The sequence below is a fragment of the Malurus melanocephalus genome, unplaced genomic scaffold (genome assembly GCF_030028575.1).
Source record: "Malurus melanocephalus ecotype Western Australia unplaced genomic scaffold, MMel_1.1 scaffold_32, whole genome shotgun sequence".
NCBI lineage: Eukaryota > Metazoa > Chordata > Aves > Passeriformes > Maluridae > Malurus > Malurus melanocephalus.
Window position 1 is genome coordinate 2,747,524 of NW_026623264.1, and position 22,473 is coordinate 2,769,996.

The 22,473-nt window shown below is 41.1% G+C and overlaps 1 protein-coding gene across 6 annotated transcripts in view; it reads right to left on the reverse strand.

Moving 5' to 3' along the window:
- The window catches only part of STAU2 (staufen double-stranded RNA binding protein 2), a 170,721-nt gene that overhangs the window by 147,846 nt on the left and 402 nt on the right, over positions 1–22,473 (reverse strand). For 2 of the 6 annotated variants that reach the window (XM_057363943.1, XM_057363941.1), the window contains exons 1-3: positions 22,371–22,466; positions 2,503–2,710; positions 1,307–1,437 (exon numbers count right to left, since the gene is read on the reverse strand). In XM_057363943.1, the coding sequence (XP_057219926.1) occupies positions 1,307–1,437; positions 2,503–2,701 (330 nt within the window). In that variant the 5' untranslated portion in view covers positions 2,702–2,710; positions 22,371–22,466. Of the gene's footprint in view, positions 1–1,306; positions 1,453–2,502; positions 2,711–17,401; positions 17,562–22,370; positions 22,467–22,473 lie in introns of those variants that run through there. The other 4 variants (XM_057363942.1, XM_057363937.1, XM_057363940.1 and 1 more) reach the window with 3 other exon arrangements.

Consider the following 22,473-nt stretch of genomic DNA (forward strand, 5'->3'; position numbering starts at 1 on the left):
GAACTATTTCTTATCCTACAAAAATTTAAAGTATAATACGAATGCAATATAGCTCAAGTCTATTTACTGCTGAGAAATGTTAACACCCAAAACCACAACCAACCAAAGCACTTCTTTTTTCACAAAAACAAAGGGAAGGTAACAAGATAAACACAATAGTGAAAAGTTACAGAAAGCCCAACAAATTTACCATGTTGCAACCTAAAACCAACCAGTGGTGTCAAACACCTCCAGGAAAAGGAAGAGCACTTCAATTTCCCTTTGTGAGGAGAGTGCTAAAAGCAGCCCCACACATGCTGACATCATTTCCACCACCATAACATGTTCAGCAACACCAACCAGACCAGAAAATCAGTGATTTGCATYAGCTCTGCACTTGATGGTAACATCATGTTCCACTTAGAAACAAGGGGCAAGGGYAGAGTCAGCCCAGGAGGAGCTGAAACTGTTACTAACCTACACCCTGACCCCACAGCCTCATSTGATTTTGCCCCTCCAGAAATACTAGGTACAAAGCAGCTACTAATTATGCCATGTCTCGCTCAGACTTTTCCAGGATCTCTTCCTCCCCCAGTTTGCTCCCAAACAGGGAGGAAATTTTAAATTGTATCTGAAAATTACCATGAGGGTATTCCTGTGTCTTTCCCATCATCTGAAAGCATCCTAATTTGYACTTATTAAATTAAGTTGGTCATCCAAATTGATATATGAACTGGCCAGAATTAGCTGTCAGTTTACTAGAAAYTTCTATGCTATAATCATATTAGGAATCTTAGTATCATCCTACATTGTAAAGGTGCACAGTAATAAAGTTTGTGCCCCAGAATGCAAGATTCAAGATAGAATATCAGCCTCATGGACACAGAATTACATCAATAAGTACTAAAAAAAATGTCACAWATTTGTCATCATCTGCATTACCATGAAACAACTAACTGCAGAGGCAGTTATCAGAGGCATGCTGACTGCGGAGAAAGATTCCCACAGCCTAAAAGACAAGTGCTCCAGAAAGATTAACGAAGGGTGGTGATACCCTGAAAAGACCTTCACAAGGTCTATATAAAGACCAGCAAATATAAACTCAAAGATGAGAGACAAAGTAAGGTACAAAATGGTCTACAGGGCTTCAACAGAAATACAGGCATACTTTCTCAAAGTGTGGGGGGAAAAAAAGCAAAATAAAGAACAGTAAGAAAGCCCTTAYACTAGAAATGTAGCTGGGTTTGACAAGCACACTTGTCCAAACCACAACAATTATCTGTTCAGCATGTAAGGTATGGCTCATCACCTGGAACTGTAACCTTACCTTGGCATGAGCAGGCCCTCTTTCATTCAGAAGCTTATACTGGGGTTGAATTCTATTGAAACGGGCTAACTCATTTACCAGACACATTGGAGTTTTCTCTTTGGGGTTTGCCATGTTATCTTGGAGAGGAGCTGTAAATAAAGAGTCTGTAAAGTTTTTGTGGAGAAATGTAYTCTTCACAACTTCACAAAGCTTTGCAAAAGCAGCATACTTAGAAAAGAAAATACTTTGCCTAAAACACAAYTTTTGCATACATGCTAAATACAAAGTTTAAATACCACTTATATATCAATCATATGAGAATATTGTATTTTACAATAACAGTTTTGATTACATGCAGTTAAAAAAGCCCAAAAACTATTTATTTCCAAAATGTCTTTATGAAAGATGACAGTGCAGGGGTGCATATGCATATTCTATATTTTCTGTGTCATCAAAGTTTACTGTCAGGAGTATACTGGTTCCTGGAATTGACTACTCTTTCAGAATGGTTTCTCCACACTTTGAAGCAGAAGTGGATAGCRTAAGAGTTATGAGACAAATACAGTAGATGAAACCCTGTGGTGCCCACTTGTTTCTACTGGCTTCTTTCCAACACTTTAGATTTTTCTCACAATAATGAAGTGACACTCAGAGCACTCCCAAAGAACACTCCCCCTTTAAGGATTTTTTTCTGCTTTTTTTAGACTATTTCACTTTCTGTGGGTTTTTTTTACATTTATTTGTATTTATCCCTAACACACACACACACTGTCATTTCTTGCTTAAATTGCTAGGGCAACACTGCTGCATTTTATACCAAGTTCAGCATAGGAGCTACAGCATTTATTAGGCTACAAAGGAAACACCAAATACTGCCAAGCAGYCAGAAGACATTCTGTTCTAGGGAAGAAAAATAAACTTGGAGACCTTCCTGCCCCACTAAAACTTCTCTATAAAAGATACACTCAGAATTTGACAAAATACACATGTTCTTTTCTGAGCTTTAATATCATTGATCAAAACTTCAATGCAAATCTGAACTCAATTAAAGAAACTAAACTTAGCAAACAATTGATTCTGTCAAAACACTTTTCTATAGGTGCTTTCTACTTCATTTTAATACTCTCTAAGACATAATTATTATCTTTTTAAATTAATGAGCCCTCAAAAAGACTAATTTGAACACCAAAGAAAATATACCTGGACCAACTTACCTGGTGAGTTGTTTGAAGGTGCAGGATCCACAAGGCCGGCAGTAGGACTGCTACAGCTAGCAGCCGATTCTGAAATGGATCCATTCATTGAGGACGGCAGACTCAGTGTATTTGTAGCTGTAACTGGCAGGGGTAGCACCATAGGGGCCATGGTGGGTCCAGACAGGTTTGCTGTAGTCTGCATCTTAACTTGTGCCATTGCCTGTCACTGCAATAAACACATTATTATCAGCAGGGCACTCTGCGTTTTGAATGTCAAATGACTACAGTGGTATTAGCAACACTGCTTTTTTGCTCCTGGATTTGGGTCACAAAACTGTCCACAAAAGTCATGCCTCTGCAAACATTACTTCCAAATGGATGCACAGAGAAACAGAGTTCACAGAACAAAGAACATCACTGCAGAAGAACCCGCACACCCTGGCTCCAGGTTCTGTTTTCCAATGGTGGGGTCGCCCTGCCTGAAATACAGCAGGAAGACTAACTGTTCTAGAATAAAATTCCACACAATTATTTTGCAGATGAGGTAAGCACCTGCCAATATCTTCAAGAGACRATGTCTTTACAACAAACTGCTATAGCAATCTTTTGCCATCTTTTTTTCCAGTGAAGTGCACATAAAGTACGAAATAAGGCCACAAGAGAAAATCTTTATTTTTTTTCTTTTACCTGAAACCAAACTAGAAAGCAGAGGAAAAAAAATGAATAARATACAAACAAACAAAAAATGCACCAGAGATGCAAGTTCTTTTAAAAAAGCACTGCTTATTCAGTCAACAGGTAGAGTACTTTAATCCTCGTACAAATTACACACAGAGGTACCAGGATTTCCTAAACTATCCTTTAACCCCAATGGATAAAACATTTACCTGSAATATGCCAGGTACTAATTATCTCTTTTCATCTGCCCAAATTAGTTTCTTTATTGCCAGTTCCTGTTCCCAGGCTAGGTCTTAAACAAGCCAGGGTCAGGRCACCACTCCTTCATACTACTCACTGAGAGCATGCTCCTTGGCAAAATTTGGGCTACTGGGTGAAAATTCCTGCTGTAAAAACCACACGGGAGCAGTTCAGAGGCCTGCAGGCATCCCACATAATCCACTCAAGTAAGAGAGAAACTAGTCATTGTCAGTCATCTGGGAAAAAGGTTTGGGCTTCTCCTTTCCCATAAGGAGCAKGATGACATTTTACTCAGTAGCATGGACACTGTATTATTTAGGGTTCATACACATGAAATGATCTGTACATGGTAGATAGACAGACAAAACCTGCAACAGTCAAGAAGCAGCCTGGGGAAGTGAGACCTCTCTCAGCAGCAGCTCTAGTCCTTCTGGCTAAGGCAGAGGAGGAGCTCAGCTTTCATCCATCACAGGCAGCACTCCTTACCCTTAAGCTCTTTGCTATTTCTGCTGGGGTAATTCTCTCCCCCTATCCAAAAAAAATCCCATCCAACACCTGAAAAACTTTCAAATGAAGGACTTATTGAAATAAGTCAACTATATACAACATTTTGATTACCATCAGTGCTTTTGCCCCTTCCCCCTGCTACCAATCCATTTAAAAATATCCGTGTCTTTACTCAGAGGGACAGTATTGTTGGATTAAGATCCCAAATCACTCATTACACYGTAGAGTACAAGTATTTTAGCACAGTTGCACTAGTGTAATGRAAATAATAAATCCTATTRCTGTGACTCTGTGCTTTGGAGAAGWGGTTCAGGCATTTTTATTACTGAGAAAAGATAGATAACTGATTTAAATCTCTGGAAAGGCAAAAGTAGAAAAAGATTAAAAATTAAGTTGATRTGCAATCACCTGCCCTTTTCCTAAGTATCTTCATAAGTATCTTTAGTAAAATACTAATAGTGATCGATTTTAAAGATACATAGGCARTTAGCTGAGATATATTCAAATACCTTGTGTTCAAAAAAGATGGACTAAATTCATACTACTAGTAGGAAAAAATCCTACTATCATTTCACAGCACATGTCATACAACACAGCAGTATTGTTAGAAAGGCCTAACTTCAAGACTGAGAAGGTGTAGAGTTACAGAAATCTTTGGTATACAACATGTCTACTTCTGATTTTAAACACATTAGTACAGACAAGAATTAATTGAAAAAGTTTCTTCATTGTAAACATCAAAGTCAATGATGGCAGAATCAGGCCATATGTCTTAAACATATTTAAAATTAAACCAATGTAATATGAAATATCATCACTGAAGCTTAAGAAACTCACAATATTTACACCATTTTAGATTACAAACGTTGAGTATGAGAAAGGCATCCCACATATGTTACCRCATCAGATACTACTGAACACATGGTCTTGGGCCCTGCCAGCTGTAAATTACCACTTCAGCTTCCATTMTTTTAAAAGTTTATTCTTCACAAAAGCAGATCTTACTAATAATCAAATAAAATACTATGTTCTACAGTACTGATTTTCCAAAAGGAGAAATTGGGGGATGAATCCTTTCCTATTAAGGACAAAAGAAGGAAAATCAGTTTAAGAATAGTATCGAGGAACTGTAAAAATGAGTAAGATAAGGTTTAGGGGGAAAAAGACATTAAGAGCAAAGCACAGAGAAAATTCAATTCTGAAATCAKAATTTATCATAACATATTGGGTGCTAGGGTTTTTATGTATCTAAAGCTGCAGAATTCCTATGAAAATCTGTAGCAATTTTGTAAATTAATCTGTATAAGCAAGGATTCCCAGGCAGTAACATAATTGTAGGGACTAACTCTTTACCAGATGAGATATAGAGATAGTAAATTTGTAAACAGTTCTAAAAGTCCACTAGTAGAGAGAGACAACAGAGATAATACAGTTGATATAGTGATGGTACATAATTTTCACACTACCTGACAGCCAATATTCAATGTCATGACAAAAGGCAACAAAAACTGTACGTTCCACCTTTTCTTTACATTTTTTTAAACATATACACCATTGCTGTACTATTTTATAAACAGTCAAGCAAAAACATTTTGGGGCCTTCCAGACACAAGCACAAACATAGTAAAATACACTGCTACATGAAATGTAGGACTTGGGGGAGARAGATTTCACTAAGCTGGTCAGAGGTGAAATGCAGTCATATAATCAAATATATTTAAATCTTCTATGCATATGTTTTTGAAAAATCTGGCATATACAAAAAGGATGGTTCATCTAGAAGGCTAAGACTACAATTACAGAAGTCCCAACATCTCATTTCAGGTGGCTAACTCAATTCAAATCTAGGAAATTCCTACACTCAAGTGTCTCCAGAGGAGCTTCMCTACATGTTCAGCAGCAGTTACAGACACTTGCAAACATGTAAAGGGAAGCAAATATACTAGAATTGCATTTTTACCTCACTTCTCCTTCTGAGCACTTACTACATGGGCAGCCAGGTTTCATTAAACAGCTGGTATTGCCTTTCTTATTAAACTATGTACAAGCTGTGAATTTTCCTGGCAAACTAAAAATGATCAAAACAAAACTTGCATGAAAACAACAAAACAAAACTTACATTTTTAAGTGAAAATACTGCTGTAAAATATTTCATTCCGTTTTCTTATATATCAGGAAACACAGCATGGTTGTGGGTTGGCCATGTCTGTATACCAGGTGCCCACCAAAGCTGYTCTATCGCTCACCTCCTCAGCTGGACAGGAGAGAAAAAACATAACAAAAGACTCATGGGTCGAGATGAGGGCATGAAAAGATACCAGTAACTCACCAGTTACTGTCACATGCAAAACAAACTTGACTTGGGGAGATCAAAYGAATTTATTATCAATCAAATCAGAGTAGAAAAACAAGAAATTAAAATMGAATCTTAAGAACACCTTCCTCACCCACATCCTTTCTTCTCAGGCCTAACTTCACTCCTGAATTTTCCACCTCCTCCCCAGAAAGTGACCGACAGGGATGGTGAATGGGGGTTAGTCAATTCACGCATAGTCTCTGCCACTCCATCCCGCTGGGGAGAAGACTCCTCATGTTCTTCTCCTGCTCCAGCACGGGATTCCCCCACAGACAAGTCCTCCACACACTTACTAAACGTGAGTTCTTCACACAAGCGGTATCAGCTCTTCATGAGCTGTTCCAGTGTGCATCCCTTCCGCAGGCTGGCATCGTTCAGGAACAGAATGCTCCAGTATAGGCCTCCCATAGGGTCACAAGTCATGCCAGTAAATCTGCTCCAGTGTGAGCTCCTCTCTCCWTGGGGCCACAGATCCTGTGGGTCTCCTCCATGGGGTGCAGGTGGATCTCTGCTCCACCACGGACCTCCATGGGCTGCAGGGCACAGCTGCTTCACYAYGGTCTGCACCWYGGGCTGCAGGGGAGTCTCAGCTTTGGTGCCTGGAGCACCTCCTCCCCCTCCTGCGCTGACCTTGGTGCCTGCAGAGCTGTTTCTCTCACTTATTCACACTCCTCTCCTCTCCTCTCTCACTGCACTTTCTGTTGTGCAGCAACTTTCCCTGCTTCTTAAATTTGTTATCCCAGAGACACTACCAACAACAGGCTCAGCCTTGGCTRGGAACAGGTTCATCTCAGAGCCAGCTGGCATTGGCTCCATCAGACACAAGTGAAACTTCAGGCACCTTCTCATGGAAGCCACGCCTGTAGCCCCCCTGCTACCAAAACCTGGCCACACAAACCCAGTACAAATATTTAGCTACATTCACTGATGCAGAATATTTTCAACAAAAATTCTGCACACACTTGTATCATGCTAAAAGCACCACGCAGMATAAAGAATTAGTTAACACTTTTTCTGGTTATTATTACTTTTTGTATTTTTCTGGAATAATCTTAGAATTGTCTTAGTCTTTTYGTATTTTTCTTTATACCCTTAGATCCTGTGACAAACAATATTAATWAAATGCTCAGGTGAAATGATTCTTAAACTATGTCACAGTAATTGAATAAATACAGACAAAGTAGATAAAACACCACAAAAAGCAGAAAACATGGACAAAGAGTTTTCAAACKAAATACACATGTACAATGAGGGAAAGTTGAAAAAGCATTATTAGAAAGACAGGCTGTATGAACAACCAATGGATAGAGAAACTAATGACCTGAACAGTCAAAACAGAAGACTGGACTACATCTAYGCAGAAAGTGAAAATGCACATATRCAGTAGAGAGTCACCACMCKTTCACASTGCTCTGTCATACAATCCAGAATACAAATCTAATCTGCACACAAGTACATAATGCATGGCACACACTACATACTTGTGAAGGSCTTTACAAAGGGAACAACGGAGGGTCAGCCACTGATGAGCAGCAAAAATTAGTTGAGACATCTTGTATTTTATATAACCAAGARTTCTGCTTATACCTTCTAATCAGTGTCCATTTTTCAGAACAGTATTACATTAATGATCACAGATCCTTGACTGCAGAACTGCTATCCAGCAAGTTCTAGCCTGGGCTCTCTCTGTGAATCTGACTGCTCTCTAGCTTTGAGATTAGACTTTCTTCTTGTCTTCCTTGAAATTTCTTATTAAAAAAAACCCAGCAAAACAGAAAAAAAAGACAACCATTTAAATTTCTTAAGATCACATCAAATTTAGTTCCAAAATGTTTGCAAGCCTCCTCTAAGCCTGCTATACAGCATCTACAAATTTAATAAGTGTACTATTTCATCCACATCATTAGAGAAAACATGGAAAGGTATAGGAACAGCAACCCAATACACTGGGGGCAGTGTCTAAGCAGGCAGCATCTCAAGGGTTTTTTTCAGACTAACTCCCATTTTGGTTAGAAGCTTGTTAATGTGMTTCTACTGTGAAAGTGCCAAGTCACCAAACTCTAGTAGTTAACAGCTTCCTAACTAATAAGGGTTTGGTTTTAATTTTAGCTTTAAAGTTCCATTAAACACTCCATTCTCCTTCTATTCTTCTGATATTAATTAATTCATTTAGTTATGCAAAAGAATACAAAACTGACTCAAGGTAAAACATATTCTTGGTGTGCCATTTCTCACATTTAGAGCAAATATTTACATATTTGTCGACATTACTATAGCAAGTGCTATAGAAGTCCAAAGTCTTGAGTAATTTCTTTCTCCTATGTTACATCTAGCAGCTTATTTGGGATTGACAAAAAAAGCATACAGCTCTACATTACCTTCAAAGCAGCTTAATTCAAACTTTTMTGTCTTCCAAAACCAAGTAACAAGATGGCCACACAGTAGCAGTTTAGCAAGAGTATGACTTAAAGCAACAATCAGCAGGTGGTTATCCAGACTTATTAACAAAATGTATCTTATTTATACATTTCCAATAGCAAAAATTGAACCAATAGGCATGAAACTGCACAGGGTTTCTCTGGTTTTATTTAWATAWATATATATTTCTATATTAYTGTTTGTCCCACTGTTTGTCCTTCCCATTTYCTCCTCCCTCAATGTCATTGCCTTTGCCAACAGCCAAACAGATCTAATGACTTGSTGCCATAGCAGGGGACAATCCCATGTCCTCTCTCCCCCACAGCAAAAAGCCAACACTTTCTGCCAATTCACCTCACCACAGTTCACATGCAGGTAAGGAGAAAGAGGAGCATCTGTGTCTGCATAGGGAGGGCCACAAACTCCTGACCTGGAGCGTGTGCAAGGAATTAGCCCTTTCAACTCCTGCTAATCAGCTTAGCTTTGCTGTCAAGCCRTACAGTGAACTTTGTCTCCTTCACACTGCTCTTCACAAAGCCCATGATCTCATCCCTGATGATTTCATCTTCAGAAACCTGTGGCCTGATTTCTTTTTTTCACTGTGCCTTAGAGTAGAGAATCTTAGTTTCAATGGATACATGAACATAGCTATCAGCTAATTAAAAGCTAAGTAATACCTGACAGCAARTGAAGCTGTGCCTTAAAAGCATTTCGCTTTCCTGAAGTCTAAGATGGTTGGGGAGGCAAATCACAAACTATTTTATTTTGGTTGTTTTGGTAGGCTATTTTACAACCAAAGGAATTGACACAGAATACTTGGGACTAATACTCAAAATTTATGGAACTGCAAGGCTTATAAAAGAGTTCCCCTAYCTGCTCAGTGTTAAACCCAGCCCCWGGAGACAAAATACTACAGTTCCTTACAATTTGTTTCCTCTGCTCTTGGAGTGGAGTAGCAAAGGGTTGTAAATAAAGCCCCAGGAAAGCAAGGAAGGTCCAAGCAGCTGCAGTGAACATCAGGTCACAACATCAAATCCCATCGCACTTTCAGATATTATCACCTGTGAAGGACTATCCTTTGCCAACTCATGTACAATCAGTTAAGCATCTTTCTGACGAAAGGAAGGAAGGTATTTTTGGAAGAAAAAAATCAAGTAGGAAATACAGATCAAAAATCTCCAGTCRTATTTTTCAACCACTTCTTCAAACAGCAGTCAGCTTAATCTCCCTTTTGAATTACTATACAGAACAAGCACATTAAAACAACATTAAAAAAAAGGACTTAAAGCTCAGAAAACTTACRTAGAAACTGCTTCATTTTGCACGTTTCTTTCATCATGAAACCTTATTGGTTTCCTAATTTGGAATACAACGTTGATCCAATTTGCTACAAAAAGCATACAAATCTCTTAATCAAAGACCACATTATCACAGAATCATATTATGTAGGAATACATATTATTTGTATCTGTCATTGATTCAATCTTTAACAACTTACTTTAAAATTATTTTGTGTAAYTTTGAAAACAAAAATGAAAAACCAAACCAGACAAATAGGGTAGTTAATTATGGAAACAAAGACTAAACCCAAAGATTTTCACAATCAACAAAATGGCCAAAGGTGGGGACTTTTGCTACCCTTTAATTATGATGTGTTAGCAAGAGGGCTAGAACAGAAGTCTTCCCCTTCAATCAAGATTGGATTCATTCAACTTTAAATACATAGAATATGCCACAGAGTAAATACAATAAGCAAACACTTAGGATCTAGTAAATTACTTAMGCCACTACAGCAAAAATCAAGAAACTGATATGAAAAATCAGTGATCTACAAAGCAATCTACACGCATAGTACCTCTCACACCAGCAGAGTTACCCACATCATATGGCACTGCTGTACAGTCAGATATGAGGATTCAGATAAGGATTAAAGACATCTATAATTTAGGCTTACAAATATAAGCAAGATGTCCAAACTGCCACTGGAATCAAAGAAAATACATCATGGAAGTACCATGGCTTACCAGTGTGTCCTGGGTTTGCATTTGGCCAAGCTTTGGCAGTGAAGGGCTACAGGGGKGGCTCCTGTGAGAASCTGCCAGAAGCTTCCTCCAYACCYRGCAGAGCCAATCCCCAGCAGCTCCAAAGAAGGACATGCTGCGGGTCAACACTGGGCTAATTAGAAATGATGGTAACACCTCTGAGATAACATATTTAAGATAAAAAAAGTTGTTGTGCAGTTGTAATTGCAGACAGAGAAGAGTGAAATGGGAATATGTGAGAGGRACAAGTGTGCAGACACCAAGGTCAGTGAAAGAGGGGCAGGAGGTGCTCCAGGCACAGGAGCTGAGATTCCTCTGCAGCCCATGGTGCAGACCATGGTGAGGCAGCTGTGCCCCTGCAGCCCAAGAAGGTCCATGGGGATGCAGAGATCCACCTGCACCCCATGGAGGAGAACCACACTGGAGCTGTGGATGCCTGAGAGGAGGCTGAGCCTGTGGGAGACCCATGGAGAGATGGGCCCTGCTCCTGTACTGSAGCAGCCTGTCCTCAGAGGACTGCACCCCACAGAAGAGTGACCCACACTGCAGCAGTCTGGGGAGGACTGTTACTTGTGGGATGGACTCACGTTGGAGAAGCTCATGGAGAACTGTCTCCTGTGGGAGGGACCCCATGGTGCAGCAGGGGAACAACCCCTCTCCCTGGGCAGCAGGARAAAAAGCAGGTGATTAAATAACCATAACCCCCATTTCCTTGTCTTCTGCACTGCTGGGGGAGAAGGTAAATCTAGGAAGCAGAGAGAAGAGGGAAGAAGGTGTTTTTAAGGTTTTATTTCATTTCTCATTATCCTGCTTTGATCTTGTTAGCAATAAAATCAATTAATATCTCTAATTTGAGCCCGTTTTGCCCATGATGGTATTTGGTGAATGATCTCTCCCAGTCCTTAAGTCATGAACCATTCACTAGATTTCCTCTCCCCTGTCCAGCTCTGGAGGGGAGTGAGAGARCAGTTTTGGTGGGTGTCTGGTGTCCGGCCAGGCTCAACCCACTACAGTCTTACACAGACCCAATACACAATCCCAGCTGAGATGTCCTGAGACACCACATTTGGATACACGCCTATTCCATCACCTGCTGCTTCAGGAAGCAGACATTCTCTCTGAAGACCCATGCCACATCTGACACTGCATGTGGCAGGAAGTTCAGAGAAACTCTGACATGAAGAGGCAATAAAATGGCAAAAATGTATGTGTTTAAAGAAATGTATCACATCACTCATCAGTACAGCCAGCAGACCCAAGGAGTTATTCAAGGAGATCAACAAGTAGGCTTCTAATTGAGGATTAGCTAACTACACAGCTGAGTACAGCTGAGGAGCAGACAGGGTAACTTAGTGTCTCAAACTGCACAAGATGCCAAAATACAGGCAACTGAATCTTACCCAAAGTCTACTGCCAAACTTGTCTTCAACAAGCAAGCGATCATGGATCACTTTAAACTAACAGACACAATTACAGACGCAAATAAGCTTCCCTGCAGAAAAATTCCCCTCCTAATACACTTGCCTAAAACATGTCTTTTTTACGAAATTATGGAAAATGCAGGGGTTAGGGCACTGACTGCAGTTGTGCACATTTGCATGAGCAAGAATCTAAAAACTTGTAACAAGAGAAACTTAAGAGAAAGTGGAGCATACTGACAGGCAGGAACGCAACTCTTCACTTGCTTCCCTGGCAACAGCGAAGCTGACATGAAAAAGCTGAGAAAAGAGCAACTCAGGCCACAGTGCATCTTACTGTGTACAGCAAAACTAATGACCCCAGACCGTACATGTGGCTAATTTTCCTCTTCTAACAGAGAAATCAGTCAGGTCCTCTGTATACCAGACAGTCACTTGAAGACTCAAGTACAGACCTCACAGACAGACATGAAACAGAGGTCCTAAGTAGAGAAACTATTAACATTAATCTAGAAATGGAATGGAAAAAAGGACTACTATTCTATATTAAAATGGCAAAGGAGAACAATCACATTATCAACTTGAAGATTTCAATGCTAGAAGAAAACTATAAGATAAGGAAAGCCAATCTGTTGCATCTGGTAAGAATGTTACAGAAACTGGTAAGAGTTTGATATCTCAAAACATTTGAAACTGTTTATAACACAAAGTCCAAGGGGAAAATGAGCCTGAGCTATATAAATGTTTGCTCCTTACCAGGATAATCTGATCAGAAAATCTCTCTCAATTCCTGTCCAGAAGACASAGAAGATGGTATAACAGCCATGGAAATTTCCAACAACCAATATAAGCTAACCCAGCTCTCAAAGTGCCACAAATTTTAAGCTCAGAAAAGACTCTGAACCATCCAGAATACTGCTTCAAACACAGCCATCAGTTTGACTCAGCCAGGATACCTGAACTACTATAAAGAACAAAATGCAAAACTCCTTCATGAAACAGCAAGGTGATCATCAGAGTTTTCTTTGTGAGAGGCCTTCCTCATCCAAAACTCATCAYGATTTGAGGTAGATCCCAAAAACTAGTTGACAGATGGTTATAATGCCTTACAGATCAGAGGCAGGAGACACACAGCTACCCAACACTAGAGGGAAATATCCTTTTTGTGTTTGTTTACTGCACCTGAGAGCCAGCACYACCCCAAAGCACAAGAGCTGCCTGTCCACTATTGTAACTCTTCAGCTCTCAACTCTTATCATAACTTATAAACTAGTTATGATTTCTTGAAAACTGGAAACTTGTACCTCCCTCAGACACTCTGTGATAAAAGTTGTATCTGTAATACTTTCTAAAAGAKTAAGTGGTCATCATACTATCTTACTCCAGATACAGGTTAACTCACATTCACCTTAGGTTAAACAAAAATGAGTTAGTCAGCTTTCCTGAAGAAAAACAGCTGAAAAGWAGGGAAGCCTAAGCCACTAGTTTAACATCAATCATCCGTTTGAAAGTGGAGAAGGGGATTAAGTAAGTAAACGARAAAAACATGACTCAAGCTTGACACACTGACACTACAGACTAGTTTGCATGAAAGCTGCAACTGGTTCCTTATTTGTGATATTAGAGTCGAATCTGAGCTCCTTCCAAGAGTCTAGTTTCTGATTTAATTAGTATTTTGACATTTCTCTCATAGATATTTCTAAAAGCTGTACTTTTTTTCCCAATTTGTGTTAACAAGCAGTAGTTATATTCCTAAGATTTCCAATTAGCTTTGACTGTTTTTAAATTACAAAATACTCTAAGTAAAACATCCCTCCAACTGTTACTTTGTTCTAAGGCAGGCAAAAACTACTCCTTGACTCCAATCCCTATCTAGAAATTGCATTTTATTAATGGAATTACCAGAAAATCATCTCRGTTTTCCTTGACTGCCTGTGACAAACTACTTCTCATGTAATTTGAAGTAGCAAATTTGATGAAGTAGCTGAACATGCCTTTTTCTTTGAAAAGAAGTTACAGCTCCTGTTACCAGCCCTCATACTGTAGTCAGCTTCCTGTAATTAACAACTACAAGATCTGTAGAGAAGGCAGTTTAAGTGGACTGAGAGGTGTTGCACTCTGTAGTTAGGAGGTGAAATTCTGGTTTGTGTGCCTTTTTTTGTTCTCCCTTAGTGTATTTAAACAAAAACAATGCATTTCACAGCTAAATTGATGAATACCCACCTCAAAGTCTCATACAGCTTCCAAGAAGTTGTAGCTCCCAGAAACAGCCGGGGTCAAAYTGCCACCTTCTGTTCATGAACCATTCCTGGAGTTACCCCTTTCTCTCAGCTCTTCCACTGACAATTTTTGAATTGCTTGGATATAAGATRACATTGACATACAGTTCATACAGAGACTAGATCCCTGCTCACTGGGGGACAGGATTTGGTTTCTGCTTGTAGATACAGAGCACCTTGTCAGATCATGAGTTCCATAACAAATTGAAAGAGCCTTCTCTCTATTATAAGTGCAGCTCTCTTCAGTCAATGAATAAAGGTCAAACTTTTGCTGAGTATTGGATTGGGCCTACCAAGTACTCTGACTGAAGATAAGCACAAAATCTAAGTTTTCAAATGAACAAAATTAAGTTTAAAGATGTTATGTTTGGCGGCAAGGCCTAGAAATACTGCAAAACTTAAGACACAGGCCTAACTCAACAACAATGCAAACAGAATCCAAAAATCAAGGAAGGGAACAGAYCATACATTGCCTGTGGTAACATGGGGCAGCTAACATTGGACTCCAAAAAACAAGACAGGAAGAGATTTGAATCTGGGAGAGTTCAAGAGAAAACCAAAGGAGCTAACAGATCCAGTCACATGCAGCAAGCAGCTATCAAAGACTCCTCAAACATCCTGAGAATGAAAAGAATCAACAACCCAGCAAAGTTCATCAGGACAGTAATAGCCTATTGAATCCTTGCAGCAAATCCTTGCTTTGGACAGAAATTATCAAATTGTGCAATGAAACATAGTCAAATAAATTACTTCTCTYTGGAAGAAACTACAGATTACAGGAGATTTTGACAGTACAGGACAAGGAAGAAAATCCTAGTGGCAAAAAAATCCTAGTGGCATACTTATCCTCTTAGTAAGAAAAGGCAGAAAACACGGAAGAAAAACTGTTGGATTCATGATCAATGCTAAACATTAGCTGAACACTATAAACTTGACACACATTTAGCTGCAGCACAGGCTACACACAACTGGCAGGATGACAAAAGGTTAATTCCGGAGTTAAATCAGCAAGGAGGATATAAAGTAACAACTAACAATAGAAAGGAAGAGCACTGGTAAAAAGACATTTGGTTCAAATTGAGCACACTATGAGGGCACAGAAGTAGCATAACAAAAAGAGGGTTTTCCTTCCAAATTATGTACTAGTGTTTAGGCGCACTAAGTAGGATGCATCATAAAACAGCAAATAGGAGACCTTCATCTATACAGCTGATGATAGAGAGCAACTTGTTTCCCCAGACCAAAGGAAGTTATAAGCATAACTACTACAGGAAAAAAATGTAAACAAACTGAATTAAAATTTGGAATTCTCTCAAGGATTTTTACACAGATAAAGTCAGAAATAAAACAAACGATAAGTGTGGCTAAAAGTGCAAGCTGATACAGTAGTAACATGAAACGATTCAAAATATTAGGAAAGAGTACCTTGAATTGAGCAAAAGAGAAAAAGAAGTTTGAATTTATTAGGCATGGCAACACTGTAACATCATAGGCTCATCACCCCCTAGAGAATGGATGTGTGGATGATGCTCTGAGCTGCCCTTCAAAGGAATGTCTTTCTGGCCACTTACGGCACTTTCAGGACGCCAGGGCCATTAGACTCAGCAGGGTAAAGTTAGCTTTTGTGACTCTGGTACCACCCTAAACTAGCGTAAAAGAACAAACTTGCTTTTGAACCTGCAGGGAGCTAACATTTCTGTTCACTACTAAGACTCATCCTCTTTACCTTCCAAATCAAAATCAAATAAACAGAAAGTATTTCAAAAGGGAAACAGGACCCCATTTCCTAGGATCTCCAAAAGAACACATTAGCTATTAGCTATTAGGCTACAAACATATGCCTAGTACAGTCTAACCCTCTGCAAAAATGGAAGTTCCTTGTTAATGAAGGTTGTGGTCGTAGGCCACGACTCATCCAAAGTCTACGTAGGTTGCAATGACACGTAGCAGAAGCTTGGGTAGAAGTGCAGACCCCAGAGCTGTGGAGCAGATCTGCAATTCAGCACAACAGCAAAGATCCACATAAAAAAACAGAGGCCCTGAAACTAGAACAGCCTCAGCTAACCCTGTTCACCTGCAGTGCTCTGTCCTGCCCCACCTTGGGGATTTATCAGGTATATTTGTCTGACTTGCTCACTTGTAACTGTGTCTCCCTTGCTCCTGTCAGCCATGAGGTACCTGAGCAAAAGTAAACAGTACCAGTATTTGCAATGACAGCAAATAAAGCCACTTCTTTTTGGTGCTAATGTCAAAATTCCTAGTGAGCACAGGATTGGTTTAAAAACTTTGAAAATATTCAATACTACTGTGTCCAAGAAAAGAAACTTTCAAATCTAGGATGGGCAAGTTGCTGCCTACATTTCTTATAAAATACTTAAAATACATTTAATAACTTAAGTTTCAGCATTTAATAACTTAAGTTTCAGCAGCCAGAGCAGCCCTTTGCCCTCTTGCCTACCTGTACCCTGTGAGTGTTAAAAAATATCAAGGGGCTCTGACTGTAGTGAGATTTGCGGAGAACCAGTAAGAGTCAGTCTTTTACGGGCAGCTTAATGGTCGCATGAGAAAAGGCCTCCAAAGCCATCTCCTCTGGTGAAATGCCACTGACAATAATTTGTGGAATGGCCAGTTTCAGAAGAACCTTGTAATGCATTAGTTGAAGAACTTAATTAAAGATTAAATTCTTCTCCCGGGACTTGGCAAATACCTATGGTTGCCTGGAAGTCCAGATGCACAATGTCCTCATCAATGGCAAYTCCATCAAGTCCATTGAAACAGGATCCACACCTGGCATCTTCACTGAGTTTTCACTTGCTTAAGGCTTTAAGTAATATAAAATTGGCAAGTTGAAAAGGAGTGAAGAAGAGATGATGTGGACCACTCTCCCTTCTGAAGAGGTCAAATCCCATATCAAACCCAGCAGATTCAGCTAAAAGAGAATGTTGAGAGATGCCCCTGAAAAAATAGGGAGAGATTTACCTGCCTCCTGATCCAGGACAAGCTTCTCASTCCCTTTCACAAAGGCCAGACACACTTAGCTGCCATGCAGAAGCTGGACACATTGAATACAAGACTAGTAAGTGTCTTGCACTGAATTATCAAGAGGGTCAGAAGAGTTTTCAAGAAAATCCCTCTGGAGYCATCCATTGCAATTCCCAGGCCCTAAACAGGTACAAAAGGAATCTCCTGAGTATGTACGCTTAAACAAAATATGCCCTTGAATGGATATTGCCACCATAGATAAAAACACAATTCAAAGCAGGCAGGTTCAAATACTATCAGAGACACAACACTGAAACAAGAAGCAGAGAAAATATTTTCCACAGTCTGGTAAGGAAAAAGCAACTTAGTAACCAGGAGTGAAGGACCAGCAGAAGGGGAAAAAAGTAAAATAACTAACGAAAAGTTAACAAGAAAATTTAGACTGTTTCTTGTTCTGAGCTTGTCGAACAAAGCCAAAGCTACTACAGAGTGATACTTCATTATTTTTTTGTTTGTATCAGAACAATTGGGTATGCTTCTAAGGGACCCAACATGGGCCCATACCTGCATTTTCACCACGGGAACAGCATATCTTGATTTCATCTTTCAAAATGTATCAGTTGCATAGATGGGTCATCTGGGTGCCGGGAAAAACTTCTCTGTCACTTACAGTTACTTATCCAGACAATTCCAGCTACGGATATCAATCTGCACATTTAGTATACTGATAATTCCTTAAATTTGTATAACACTGCTTTTTTAAACTARGATCATTGTAGGAGAAACTGGGGACTGCAAATACCTAACAGGAGCAAAAAATAAGAAAGTAAGACTAGCAATAGCAATAAAAATTAGGCCACTCATCTCTTTTCTTGATCTAACAGGTGACCATTGCCACTGCAAGAAACTTTTCCAGAAAATCTTGTCTCCTACACTCAAAAAYGTTTCCTTCAGCCTGGAGGCAAAACAGCCTCCTCAAAGCGGGCAAGCAGCAAAGCTGGAAGTGTGACCACTGTGATCCTTTGGAAGTCTTCAGAAGAGGAGAGTATAAAGATACCCTTCAAGTGAGCGYGTGCTACTGTGGTAAAAATCTTAGTAAGCTAACTTCTCCAAGAAACTAAGGATAGGAGGTTAACCCATACCTGACATAATAATTGGCTGCTGGCTGTAACCAGGGASCTCCCCAAACACCAATGGGCATCTGAGCTCAAAGCCTGAGTTCTAATCARTCTAAAAAGTGCTCCCTCCCATCATTTTAATGGTGACTAAATTAGAAGGTTATRGGGATACAGAAGTACAGTGGAATCACAATATTAAATCATTACATATGAAAGAAGTGCTATTTACCAGGGTAAATTTTATTTGGTTAAATATAAATTGTAACATTCTAGTGATGTACTACGCAGATGTACAGTAGACTAAAGCAAATTATAAGATGGAATACRACACAGGTAAACACATTGTGATGATGGAGTACAGATTTCATTACTGRGAAACACTCCAAAACTACCAGTTTAACAATGACGACCCTCAAAACAAAACCCAAACCCCAAAACACTTGCTCTTGAGATGAAGTATGAACAAACTKAAGCAGGTACAGACATGGATGTGACTTAAGTGTTACACTACCACAGATGGCTTTTCAAAATTCATTTTTACACGAGTTATGACGAGCAATTTTTTTAATTCTAAATAGTTTCCAGAACAACGCCTAAGAAGACATCTCGCAGATTCTTACTGAACTCTTGATCTTTTAATGCAAACATATTTTGGATGACGCTGATTGTGACTCGGCACTGACAATGAGCAGACCTCCTAAACGCAGAGCCCTTGCCTTTTAATATATATATATATTAACTCTATATATATGTATTAACTACACTACATGCAGGTTCCATTTCCTCTCTTCACAAAGTCCATCATMTACTCCCACCAATTCTACTCCCCCCCTTTCCTCATCCTTCCTCAGCAAAACTGCCAGCCTCATTCCCTGACCTGCCTCAGTAGGATTCCTGCCTTGTGCTCTTTATGCCCCTCAATCATATGGAACCTTCTGTCTTTTTTTCTCTTCTGTTCAGAGGAAAGAGAATTCAAGAACTATTGTGAAAAATACAGGCTATGTATGATCAAAAGATTAGAAACGCAAAATGATAGGATCTGGCAAAAAAACAAGCCTCTTTTCCTATAGCTTTTGCTGTGGTGATAGGAAATCAAATGTAAGCAGTGGAAGGAAAAGTTAAGCTTTGGTGGCTCATTAACAAGTTCTGTTGTTTCAGTTATCCTGAAAAGATGTAGAGCTAGGTCCTTCCCCACCAGTGAAGTCAGTGACATCSCCATGAAGAAACAGATACTTTGCACTGCAATGAGAAAAAAATCTGTGCACATATCTATCAGATATACACCCAAAAAATAGCACTAAAACATACACATAGTAGGTTTCTTTCTTTCATAAGAAAGAACTTTCATAAGTTTCCTTCTTTCATAAGCCCAGATCTCCAATGGAATGGTATCACAAGAAGATGCCTTTTGGGGTGAAGAACTGGGCAYAATTCACAGGTGTTTTAAAGCATTTTCAAAGAGTGACAAGTCAATAGCCATGTATTTTGTGCAGGTCAAAACAAACTGTCTAGATAGAGCATGACAGGTGCACCTTTCCTAATGGCTAGAGACCCAGTCTTGGAATCAGAGGATCTGCTTCACTATGGCCTGCTGCCTAACCTTCCCAAGGTCATTTTTCATGATACTTAACAAATAAAACACACAGTATTCGAATTCACTTCCCACATTCATACCAGTGTAAACCAGAGTTAGAGTCAACCTAAGTTTACAAAGGTGTGGAGGAAAATCAAACCTGATCTTTGTCCCCAAAGAAGAGGCTGATGGAGTTAAATGCTTGTTTAAACTTGGTTCAGTCTTTAAAACATCTCTGATGAGGTTCTTCTACAAGTAAAATTATAAAGATTTTTTACAATTGATTATCTCAAATAAGAATTTAAGATTAGTCAAATTTATTCTTATTTGACATAATTCTTGGGGAACAAGGTAGGTTGAGCTGGAAACAAGATACATAAAGACTTTAGCCTCCAGGCTGAACAGCCCGAGCAGAACCCAGGCTCAACAATATTGTTGAAAAGTTGTCTGTTAAGAAAAAAACATATGAACTGTCCCTTCCCCTCAAAAATTAGGAACAAGCAGGCAGCCTCAATCCTGTTCCTMGCTGGCAGCAACAGGAATCTGCAAAAACTGGCAGTAACAGAAATCTCCAAGTTTTTCTAGGTCAAAGCTAAGGTTCAGCAGCTGGAAATCAGTATGGGAAATCTTACGCTGCTGCTGGCTTTCTAGAAAAAAAATAGTTCATTCAGAAATCTGTCAGCCTGGCACTGTTTATATAAGCAGCAGTGTCACAACAAAACCTATACATAACTTCCTTGTAGTTAGCAAATGGCTTAAATACGTTAGTATTACTTTACTGGTATAGACTGCTAACCTGGAATTACCACACAACCCAGGAAGACCATACTCTTGTGCAGCTTGATGCCACCAGTAAACATAAGTGAGATACGTATGCTGACAGAAGCAGTTCAACCATCCTGAGCTATGGCAGAGCAAACAGCCTTTCTTGTGCCTTGCAACGCTGCTGTTACTCATGCACATCCCTCAGTACTGTTCAAGACAGTATTTCATGCAAAGACAGGGATTACAGCAGCAGCACTTTACTCCTTTGTACAGCATAAACTTTTTTTTAGTGCCACGGTAGTTGCACAGGGAGCATTCCAAGCATGGCTCGAGAAGCTTAYGTCTTGGTATTCACAGAAACAGCTTGCTGGCCGTAAGGCAACACCAGGCAGATAAACTGCAGGGAAATTTCTTGCTTGGGTATCACTGACTTGTCAGGTGGGACCCTGAGCACTACAAGGCAAACAGCTCTGCTGCAGGATTCACCCTCACAGCTAACCCCAAGCAGCCTGCACTTCCCCAGGAGGGCATGGCTGTGACTYCCAGGCCTGGCTGTGATCAAGATGAACTTTTTTCCCACCAGACACCTGAACACTGAGGAAAACGCCACCCAGCCCATGAGAAGCTTGAACTAGGCAACTTCACAGCAGTGCCTCTCTGGGTCCCACCTCAACGACGGTCCCCAAACCCTCGTGCTGGGCGAAGGCCGGTAAACGGCTCCGCTGCCCATCACTAGGAAGATATGCCGACATCCATTTTGGGAGTGGGAGAGCCCAACATTGATGGCAAAGTTTGGGGCCCAGTCCGAAGTTTKGGGGCAGTGCAAGATGTGCAAAGAGAGGGTTGACTAAAACACACGTACAAACGGAGGGCGGCTGAGCTGCGAGGTGCGCGCCGCTGACCGGGCGAGCAGCGCCCGGCGCCTCTCGCCCCGCTGGCGGCGGAGCGGCCACTATGCGCCCCCGAGGCCGCGCACCGCGACGGGGCCGGGAGGGACACAGGACGAGGAGCAAGTTGGGCTCGCACAGAACTCCTTCCCGGGGTCTGGGGCAGGGCAGGCCCGGCGCGGTCCCCGCCGAGCTCGGCCCCGCCGCACGGCCCGGCCGCGGCCCGGCCTTGGCGCAGCGACCGCCGCCGGCAGCCGGACCGGGTGCGAGGAGCTGCGGAGAACTGCGAGGGGGTCCAGAGGGGGCTTCCCCGCGGCCCCGGGAGCGGCAGCGSTACCCACCTGTGCCCCCGCCCGCCTCCTGCGCCCCTCGTCGGACGGGCGTCTGGCGGCGGCCGGGGGCCCGGGGCGGATGGTGGGGTGGGCGCCGCCGCCCCCCRACAGAGCGGAGCGGAGCGGGCCGGCAGCACCGTGGCGCAGCAGAGCCCGCACGGCCCCGGGGAGGCGGAGGGTGCCGGCGGAGCCCTCGGCCGGGAGCCGCCGCGGAGGCGGGAGGAGTGGGAAGCCGGGACGGAGACTCGGACATCGCCGCTGAAGCCGCCCCCTCCCCTCCCTCTAGGTTACCTGCTTCCCGGGRACACTTTGGAGACGCCTCCAACATCGGCAAACACTAAAGAGAAGTGACCCCGCCGCCGCGGCGGCCGCCGCCGGCCCCAACCACTGCGCC